Below are 11411 nucleotides of genomic sequence, written 5' to 3' on the forward strand. Positions count from 1 at the left end.
TTTTTAGTGTAATTATATTCCTGTGAAGTAAAAGTACAAGTTACAAGTACAAGACAATTTAAGAATTACGTCAACATTTATATACATATTTAAATTAATATAAATATATATACATCTATACATATCTATATACTATATAAATATATTTTTAAAAAAACAAGAATAATTAACAGCCGCCTACAAAAAATAGCCCAACCTACACTGTGACATTTTTTCATTATTTTAATATAAACTGCCTCGAAAGAAATATATAAATACATATTTCTCAGTATATATAAATATATGCTTGACGATTTTAATATTACAAAGTTTATCAGTGGTTTGTGTAAATGTAACAGTTCAGTGTCAGATATTTAATAATTTAAAAAAAAAATTAATAATATTAATTAATATATGATCTCATATATTTATAAAACTCTTGGAAGTTTACCTCAATGTTATTCAATGGAATATAAGTTATATTTAGTACATGACGACTAGCATCACTGGGATCATTGCTGAGTTTGCATCATAAATAATATTTGTTTTTTAATCATATATCTATTTGATAGAAAAAAGTAGTTTTTTTATATATATACATATTTATTTATTTATTAAAAATGGAAGATATATTTCAATGGTGTCGTGAAGGAAATGCAATGCAAGTTCGTGTATGGCTTGATGATACTGAGCATGACATGAATCAAGGGTATGTCAATTCTCCTTATATGGAGATATCAATTTATGTAATTTTTATCATTGAAATTTTATATTTTATTTATATCAATATTTACTATATTTAATATTCATTCCAATGATTTTTAATCGGGAAATTATTTTATACTTTTACTAAAGTAATAAATTTTTTTTTACTATCATCACTTATTGATATCTCATAGTTTTTATGTTCGTGTGCTGTCACCTTAGACAAAAAAATTTAATTTTGATTTTGTCATTTGTATTTTAAACTCCGCGGTAAAATTACAGTTTCAAATATCAGTCTCTTTACTTGAAAACTGTAAAAATTACATTATTTCTGAGACTTACAGTTTTATGAGAGAGTTTTTTTACTACTTGGTAGCAAACAGGTTTTCAACCTTGACATTTTGTAGTAGAAACTGTAAAATTTATTTACCTGAAGATCGAACGTTTTTCGCGTAAGGAAAATTTAAAAAATTTATGTAACTTGACTGTTGAAAGGGTAGTTAGGGTGGCCTGCAATTTTTGACTGACATACTTGCGCCTGTGCAAAACATTTAAAAAATCTAGATCCAATAGATCTTTAGGTACATTAAAATTGCAATTTATTACAAGAAGTAGCCAATTATTACAGTGCAAACTATAATACTTGAAGTTTTTTATACAAGGAAACTGTAATTTTTCCACTGCTCTTTTTCCATCTGCAAGAATATTTTTTAAAGTTTAATAAAAAATTTAAAAAAATTTATAAAATAAAAGTAAGAGTCAATAAGTGGATTTTTTATTTGCTAGAAGAATAAATAACTTAAAAAATAATTAAAAGTTTGATACTTAATAAATATTTAAATGACTTTTGTTCTAGAGATGACCATGGGTTTAGTCCACTTCATTGGTGCTGTAAAGAAGGACACTCAAAACTTGCTGAATTACTTGTTAGCAGAGGAGCCAGAATTAATGCTACAAATCGAGGCGATGACACTCCACTACATCTAGCATCTGCTCATGGACATCGGGATATAGTCCAGCTGGTAATGATTTATTTATCAATAAACTTTACTTTGTAATTAATATACTCATGCCAGACGCAATTTACTGCAAATTTAAATATCATTATTCAAATTTATTTCCATATTTCAAATGCCAGGATATTTTGACTTTTAATTATCGCCCTGAGTTATCACATCGGATCCAAACTTTATGTCTGCTTTAATTATTTATTGATACCCAGACGCAATTCTATAAAATCTCAGACAATAATTCAAATTATTTAATTTTTTAACTCTCAATTATTCAAAATAATTAATAATATAATATATAATAATAATAATAATCTATAATAATATTAATAATTAGCAGGAAATATATTCTGTACGTCATCGATAATTAAAAACTAACATTCATATGTCACTCATATCAACACTGATAACAAGGATAATTCGCTAATTAAAATTAATGCATTTCCTCAATCGAAAATTTCTTTAATTAAGTAAACATTTGTTCGATCGAAGTATTTCTGTTTACTTCGGGTAAATTTTGTAGATCGAAGGCGAATATTTACTTGATGTAATACAACATTGTATTACCATAATTAGTATAATTATATATTTATTTGTAATTAAAAATTTTTTTTATTGCATAATTAATATATCTAGTGTACGATATATATTTAAAATTTATGCCGTAGTGATAATCTCAGATAACGAGCTTAGAGTGAATCTCAATTAGCAGCATACATTATTATCCTTATCAGTCCAATGTTATTAAGTATGGAATATATACGTATATATCACAAATTAATTATATTTACGTATATAATTATGATTTAACGTACAGAGCCATTAAAACATGAAATATATGTTCAATATTAATCCTATTGATATAAATTTTTTTAATCAAAAATTGGCTTTTTAAATTTAATAATAATTCAAATAATTCAATAACTTTTTTTTATTAAAAAAAAAAATACTTGATAATTAATTTTTATTTTTAATTAATGTCAAAACTTCATTTTATTTAACGAGTTTATATTTTCTAATAATCCCGGTCCTGATAATAAGAGAGACATTTCTGGTTAAAATATTTTTTTTTTCTTTTAAGTTGAGAGACTGACTGACGTTATCACAGAATTCGGTTCATAAAAAATTTACGAGGTACATTCCGCCTTTTTAGCTCATATATTTATTATTATTTTAAATATAGTAATATAATAAAAAAAAATACCGTAGAAACTAAAACATCCGCGGGTATTTTTTTTAATGAAAAAAAAATCTACAAATTCATTTACTTCATCTGAAATTTAAATAGAATATCCCCTGTCAGTAAAACGGAGAGATAATAATTGAGTCTCTTTCAAAATTAGTTTTTTAAGCTCGAGTTTTTTAGGGTCAGTAATAAACTTTATAGTGGATAATTTATTGATCTTGTTACTTTGTTATTATGTTTGGAAAAAATTGTTAACTTTTTTAATGAAAACTCAAAAAAGTTAGGTCATTTACATGAATTGTTAATTAATTTGCAAAAATTTATTCAAACAATCATTTCATTTATGGAAACGAAAATATTCTGAGTTAATGCCAAATGGAAATAAATTTTTGAATAAATGTTATTAAGTCGTGAAATTGCTCGTAAAATACCGAATTTAAATTTATTTACTTCGTTACCTTTTTTTATTAAAAATACTTAACAATTTTTCGTTCTCCTTCTTGTTTAATATTTACAATTTAATGAAATTATTCAACAACAAAATTAAATTTAAAAATATTAATGATACCGAAAGTAGCCGACGTCTGATAATTTTTGAATTCTTTCTAAAATGATAAATTATAAAAAAAAAGTATTTGAAGAAATTGCACCTACAGTTTTTTAAATTTTCTACATGTGCATATTCTTCGTTTTTTTTTTTTTTTATTGATTTATTGGAAAAAAATCTGAAAGTTGTTAATTGTCTACAAACTTCAAAATCATAAATATTTTTATTATAATAGATTTTGATAGACATTTTCCATTACACTTCTAACAGCAACATGTTTTTGTCATCCTATAAATATCTTAATATGTATGCTGTGCAGATATTTTTTAGGTGAGTCCTTTTCACTCCTGTCAGTAAAGTTCGGTAACTCAACAAAACTTTTTCTACTGTGTCCTCTCGTACACAAAACAAACATCATTTCAACTTTGAGTTCTATATTTACTGAACCGTTCACATCATCTTTAATTCTTCTCCAATAAAGTGACAGCAAAATATATAAAAAACGACACTTATACAATAAAAGCATAAACAGGAAAAGTGGTCAACTCGTTTTGCTCGTGAGCTTTTTTCATTTAAACAGAAATTATTTTACTGCTCAAAACTTTCATACTTTCTTATAAATTTTTTTGCTAACTTGATAAGTTTTTCGTTTTACAATACTCATATATATTTTTGTATTGTGCTCAGTATTTTTATAATGCAGCTTAAATTTATTCTGCATTGTGAATATTCTGGCAGCTCTGACTAAATTGCAGCAAAAAATTTAAATATAAATAACATTTTTTTAACAGCAGATTTATAAATTGCAAAGAAGTTTTAAAAATCTACTGAATGTCAGAAAATTCATTTTATAAAAAAAAATATATGAAATAAATAAGAAGCTCACGATAAAAATATATACTAAAACCTTTTCCTGAGGTATAAAAGTTTTCCGTATAAATATACTTGGGTTGAGTCTTTTTCGTAGTCGATGAAAACAAAACTCTTCTGATTTCTTGGCAGAAATAAAATTAAAATAATAAAATTTGAAAAACAATTTACCCTGTGGGCTAACCCGAAACTTCCCACTATTTTTGAGCTCTGAGAGTTCCGATGAAAACTCGATTTTCTTAATCGGACCAATAACTTCCCTTTTTTTTTAAATTGTTCCGCTTTCTGAGTAAATCTCGTAACTGAAATTATAATTTTTTCAGAAATCGGTCAAAACATCTATTCTGTTGCACGTTCGTTAATGGAAGTATCAAAATTCAAAAGTCTCTTGAATGTTCTATACTTATTAAAATTTGAAGCTTCTTTTACGCAATCGCAGTACTAAAGAATGTTTTTCACTCATAATTTTATATAATTATGAAAAAAAAGACGAAATATTCATGGCGGGAAGTTTAAAAAATCAAATTTTTTATCACTAAGAAATTAAATGACCGAATTTCTATACAAACTATTGGATGAATATTTTTAAATAAAAATAAAAAACAGGTTGAGATAAATGACCATCGATTAAAGTTGAACAGTCCATTAAATCTCAGTAAGGTTACTCGTAAATTTAAAAGTACATCAAGTTAGTAAAATGTATTGACCATTTGAATTTGCTTGAATTAATATATATTTATGAATACAATTATTGATATAAATTAATGTAATTCATTTAAAATTGTTGGAAATTTAAAGAAAAATAATAACTATAAATATATAAAGATATATTAAATATTTAACGATCCATGTTGAGAGAATAAATTTAGTGCTCGTTCAGTAAATAAATAATGCACTCTTTAAAAGTAAATATTTTACGATAATGCACTCTAATATCTTTTTACATTAAAATTGTAAATTAATAACTGGATAAAAGTTCTAGACCTAGACTTGAGATGTAATAAAGCGCTCAGAATTTTTAAAAACTAATCTCGAGTCAAAGCCCATAGAGACATATTATTGTCCTCATTCACGTGTAAAGGTTCAAGAAACTTATTCCCTCATACCCTTTTGCAGAGTTGCAGCAAATAACTTGCGCAGTAAAACCGCCGGAAGTACTATTCAATGTCCGGATGCTAAAAAATTTCTTACAATTTTTCTGGGGTTTAAAACTTATCGACCCTTACTATCTACCCGTGTGGTTTATAGCCGTCACATTTTGACATGTATCTTTTTTCCGATTTAAGCTGCAGTATACATTCGTAATAGCAGACTCTTACACTAAAGCGCTGGGTTCTTATAAATTTTTTATTCCATTATTTTTACTTGAAAATATTTCAGAAAATTACTAGACGAAAATTAATTTTTCTGTATGAAGATTGTAAATTAAGTTTTATATCCAGCGATTATTTTTCGGTAAATGTTAGCTTATAAACTCCCACTCAATATCTATCATATTTTTTTGGATGTTAAATGCAGCTGCTTAAGTATAAATATCACTTTATTTCTAATGAATATATAAGTGATATTTTATTTCAAGTATTCATAATAAAATAGAAAATTGCGCGAATATTCAACTCTTTTAAAACAACTTTTTTTTTTTTTGAAAATTTAAATTTTCATGGGAAGTTAAAAAAGAATATCTTGAAATATTCAATCGAATATTAAATTTCAAGTGGAAAAATAAAATTTTTCCAAAGCTTAGAAAAATTTCAGTAAAAAAAAAAAATTCTAATTTATATTCAAATTTTTTTTTAAATTTCTAAAAATTTCGTTAAGATTTTTAATGACATTTTTTTTTTATAAAAAAAAACATTTGAAAAATAATTAATTAGTTAATTACTCGGTTTTCAGATTAAAAAAACAATAATTTTTTTTTGTACACGTAAAAAAAAATTTAACTAATTATTCAAAGTTATTTTTAAATACAAAATGAACTAATTAAAAATATTTAATTAACTTTTGCTGCTAATGAAGTAGTAAAGATTAAAATAAAAGTAAACAGATACAAATGAGATGTTATGTTTGTTCAGTGAACAAACAGCTCATAGTTATAAAATAAATACAGTTGAAAATTTATTCCGGATGACGTTATATATTTTTTTGGTTGCAGTTACTTCGTAATAAAGCTGATGTTAACGTAACGAATGAGCATGGTAATACAGCATTACATTACGCTTGTTTTTGGGGAGATCATGCTGTGGCGGAAGAGCTCGTGTCCGCAGGAGCTTTAGTCTCTATTGCCAATAAAGATGGAGACACTCCACTTGATAAAGCCCGCGGTCCATTGGCAAAACGTTTACATGGTAATATATCTATATATAAATATATGTATATAAATTCGTTGAAATTATATATATATATATATATATCTTGCATATATATGTATATTGGCTAGTTGCCGAGAAAGTTGTTTCCGGAATTTTTATTTTTCACTTCCAGATCTTGCTGTTGAGTTTGGACAAGACTTGAAGAAGATTCAATTTAAGGATCAGAGTTGGCTGGGATTAAAGACCCGCAGCCGTGAGTTTTTTTTACTTTTAGTTTCTCGGTGATGTTTTTTGAGGTGTAAAATAAGAAAATATAATATTACAGTAGACTAAAATCAAGTGGAGCAGAATAATGTACAAGAAAAATAGTAGGGAATGCATATATTTATTTATATTTTTTTTATTCACTTTATACTGCAGGTGATGCGACACTTTCAAGACACAAAGGCATTAATATGGCTGAGTTGTCACTTCACACACACTTGGCAAGTACTCCGAGCGGTGAAACTTGGCGTGGAAGATGGCAAAATAATGATATTGTTGCTAAAATTTTGAATTTGCGCGAATGCACATCTCGTATTTCTCGGGACTTCAATGAGGAGTTTCCGAAACTAAGAATATTTTCACATCCAAATGTCTTGCCAGTCCTTGGATGTGTAAATCAGCCACCTCAGCTTGTAACAGTGTCGCAGTATATGGCAAGAGGAAGTTTGCATAGATTACTTCACGGTGGTACAGGAGTTGTGCTAGATAGCGCCCGAGCTTTACGATTGGCACTGGATGTTGCACGTGCAATGGCATTTTTACACGGACTTGAAAGACAAAATCGATGCCGGTTTCATTTAAATAGCAAACACGTCATGGTAAAATAAATCATAAATATTTATTAGTCTCAATCAATTTAGTTTATTGCCACGAATGCATTGGGAGGTTCATAGCTACTGGTCCTGTCGTGTCCATGTTCTACCAATAAATCTTTTTTTTTTTTTTATATTTTTTAGATCGACGAGGATTTGACAGCGCGCGTCAATATGGCAGACTCTAAGTTTTCATTCCAAGAAGTGGGACGTATTTATGAACCTGCGTGGATGTCGCCAGAGGCTTTAAGCAAACGACCCGCTGACATAAATTTAGAGGCAAGCGATATGTGGAGTTTTGCAATATTACTCTGGGAACTTGCTTCGCGTGAAGTTCCGTTTGCTGATTTATCTCCGATGGAATGTGGAATGAAGGTTTGTACTTTCCTACATATGAATCCTTACAAATCCATTCCTCATACTATTATTTTTACTATTTTTTTTTTACTGCAATAAAATCCACCTGCTTTGAAGATATTAAATATTCCACAAGTTCATGAAAAGTTTAAAATTTATATCTCAAAATTTCTCCTGCATATTTTTTATATAATTTACTATTTTTTACTTTAATTAAAACAACTCGAGTAATTGAAACAAATATCAGATGGATTTCAAACTCTAAAGTTAATGATCATACGTTTCAATGTCTTTTTTTTTTCTTCACGAAGTTTTATTCATCGTAAAATATATTTTAATTAATTTTTCATTCGCGCGGTTTCTACATCAATGCCTACAAGTTTTCGCAGTTGAAATATTTTATAAAATTCGTATCAAGTATCCAATTAATCAAGAAATCTGCGTTAATTTAAATTGAAATACTCGTAATATATATTTTTTGTAATTAAAATAATAGCATTATATTTAAAAGTAAACATTTACATTATCAAGGACAATAGTTGAGCTTTAAATCATTAAATGTCCTCTTGGGTATAAATTATTTAAATGGGATAGTGAAAAACCGTTTAAACACCCGAGTAAAACCATAATTAAACATGTCAATACAATAAAAAGTTAATTGAATTTCATTATATGATTTAATTAGTTGCTAAAAAAAAAACTTAATTTGAATCACAGATTGCATTGGAAGATCTACGAGTTGAAATTCCTCGTGGGATTTCTCCACATCTGGCTAAACTTATCCGCATTTGTATGAATGAGGATCCTGGCAAACGTCCATCTTTTGATATGGTAGTACCGATCCTCGATAAAATGAAACGTTAAAGGACAGCGAAAAAAAGAATATAGCTAAGAAAATATAAAGAGAAAACATAAAATTATAAACCAACAATGACACTATATATTTAAGAATAGCATTCTATAAATTTATCACTCAAATAATACATTAAACTTCAAATAAATGTAATAATAAAAGTAATGTATAGGACTGATCATTACAAATCATATGTACATTACTTTTATTACGTCGCGTTAGATTCACAAAACTTTTTGAATCTCATTCTCTACTCCGGTGCTGCCAAGTTACAATAGATAAAAAGAAAACTTTATGAAAGTAAGAGTATTATATACTTACTAATATATTTTTTATATTACAATATTATAATCATTAAAGTTTATGATACTGAAGTTAGCCGACGTCTGGTAATTTTTTGATTTTTTTCAGAATCATGAAATATAAAATGAAAATATTTTTAAAAATTTCACCTATGGGTATAGTCAGAAATTTACTTTAGAGTGAAAAATGAAAATTTTGCGGTCTCAAATATTATAATAATGTTAAAAGTAGCCGATATCTGACAACTTTGATTATTAAGGGGCACCACTAGTGTGAAATTTTGGGAAAATCGATTTTCATTTTTTATATTTCGATAGTCTATAGCTTCAAAAATAATATACTAAAATTTGAAGTGCATATCTCAAATAGTTTTTGAGTTACAGCCGATTGAAGAGCAGCCGCTCATCGGTTCTCAAAACTAAATTTTTCAAATTTGCTGCAGTTATCTCGATTCGATTCTTATCACAGCTTCTTTTATATGTTTCTCCGTACCATGAACCTCCAGTTTTCTAATCGAGTAGAAAGTGTAATTTAGGCAAGCCAAAAATCATCAAAATTTCGCGCGAAATTTGAAACTTTTTTTAAAAACGCCATTTTGTTAAATTTCAGCTTTTTTTTTGTCTTGGGAGATTACGAATAACTCGCTGAATTTTCAATTTTTAGTTCAAAAATTTTATTATATATTTATAATATATCTTTAAAACATTAAAACATTCCATGCAGCAGTTTTCTTTAAAAAAATTTCCAAAAATCATGTTTTTCAGGCGGTCATACTAGTAGCACCCCTTAATTATCATCAGAAAAATTAAAAAAAAAAAATATACACGAGACAATTTTTGAAAATACTTCCCATAGATTTTAAAAATTTTTTCCCCGTCAGTATTTACTTTGATTATTCGAAAGAAATAAATTTTTTCAACTACTCTCAGCTTCATACATTATCTGGTTGGACCATAGAAACAATTCGTTTATCGTAATGCGTTCCTAAACTGCAGAGCTAAATGCAGTATCTGTTATTCTTTCATTGCTCTAGTTTTAATTAAACCACGTGACTTCCATTTAGTATCCCCAACTACCCGGTTACATATTTATCAACCTCCTTTCTGAACACACCCATAGTTTTTAAATTTTCTACATGCACATATTTTTAGTTTTTTTTTTTTTTTTTCAATTAATTAATAAAAACAAAAATCCAAAAATTGTTGACTCTGCTAACTTCAGATCATTAAAATGTGCCTTCAATATTATTTAAAAATATAACTATTTTATTGTTAGATATTTTATTAATAAAGTAACTTGAAAAAAAATATTTTTTTTAGTTGACATGTCTAAATTTGACCAAGCTATTAATTGTATATTTATATTGCCAACAATTTAAAATTTTTTAGTCCCTTTATAATTAAATTCATCTACTTGTTGACCATCCGGTTTCTGCAACAAAAATTAATGAACAAATATCGAGTATAAATAAACATGTGTATTTACTCCATTTAATTGAGAATTTCCTTTGCCACAATTCCAACATACTACTGCACCTTATTAAGAGTTCGATGAAGATCAAATACAGTACAAAGCATCTACTAATTGAATTATTGATTAGTATTAGTTAATTCAATAGCTTGTTCAAATTTTCAAAGTAAGTTAGCTAATTAAATTAACAATGGCATTAAATTATATTATAATTATATACAACATTAAATTAATTAATCAACATTGTCATAAATCTTATATATTTTACTAAAAATAAAAAATTTTTTATAACTAAATAAATAGATCTTATTTATTCATAAATTTATAAATTTACGCAAAACGTGTAACAAAAATTTGACTTTTTTCAAAGTAGTAAATAATTTTATCGATTCTCCAGAAATTTTTCTAGATATCAAGTTCAATATCCTGAAAAAAATAGATTTTTACTCAAAATCGTTGAATTTTTTGGTGGGGTTATAAATACATTCAAGAAATCAATTCGAGTGAAAACTGACTCCAATAATTAAACTGTATGACTGTTTAGATTTAGTTATTTTTTTTTATCACTCACACTGTGATAACGCAAATGAAAATTATGATACTGAAGTTAACCAACGTCTAATAATTTTTCGATTTTTTTTTAACCAAAAAATTATAAAGAAAAAGAGGTTAGAAAAAATTGCACCTGTAGTTTTTTAAATTTTCTAAATGTGCATATTTTTATTTTTTGTTCTTTTGTAGTTGGTTTGTCGAAAAAAAATCCGAAAATTACTAATTGACTGCTAGCTTTAGGATCATTGAAATTTTGTAAATTGCAGAAAGCCTTAAATAAATAAATAAAAACATATTTATGTTTTTGACATCAATATAAGATTATGTAAAAATATAAAAACGTTTCATTCAATTGATGTCATCAACAGTGACACATTAATTTGAATATTTAAATGTTGGTGTATTAAAATAAA

The 11411-nt window shown here is 26.5% G+C and overlaps 1 protein-coding gene across 1 annotated transcript; it reads left to right on the plus strand.

The window, feature by feature from the left end:
• On the plus strand, positions 1 to 11411 carry LOC103572637 (integrin-linked protein kinase). Its single transcript, XM_008551320.3, has 7 exons — positions 1 to 688; positions 1541 to 1706; positions 6450 to 6642; positions 6779 to 6859; positions 7027 to 7469; positions 7608 to 7838; positions 8538 to 11411. The coding sequence occupies exons 1-7, from the start codon at positions 600 to 602 to the stop codon at positions 8682 to 8684; spliced, it is 1350 nt and encodes a 449-aa protein (XP_008549542.1). The 5' UTR covers positions 1 to 599; the 3' UTR covers positions 8685 to 11411.

Source organism: Microplitis demolitor, chromosome 6 (assembly GCF_026212275.2).
Source record: "Microplitis demolitor isolate Queensland-Clemson2020A chromosome 6, iyMicDemo2.1a, whole genome shotgun sequence".
Classification (NCBI taxonomy): domain Eukaryota; kingdom Metazoa; phylum Arthropoda; class Insecta; order Hymenoptera; family Braconidae; genus Microplitis; species Microplitis demolitor.

Excerpts from the sequence above, each read along its gene's own strand:
- LOC103572637 (XM_008551320.3), top strand. The coding sequence starts at position 600 with ATGGAAGATATATTTCAATGGTGTCGTGAAGGAAATGCAATGCAAGTT. Across the intron at positions 689-1,540 it reads GAGCATGACATGAATCAAGG|AGATGACCATGGGTTTAGTC; the intron begins GTATGTCAATTC and ends CTTTTGTTCTAG. Across the intron at positions 1,707-6,449 it reads ATCGGGATATAGTCCAGCTG|TTACTTCGTAATAAAGCTGA; the intron begins GTAATGATTTAT and ends TTTTGGTTGCAG.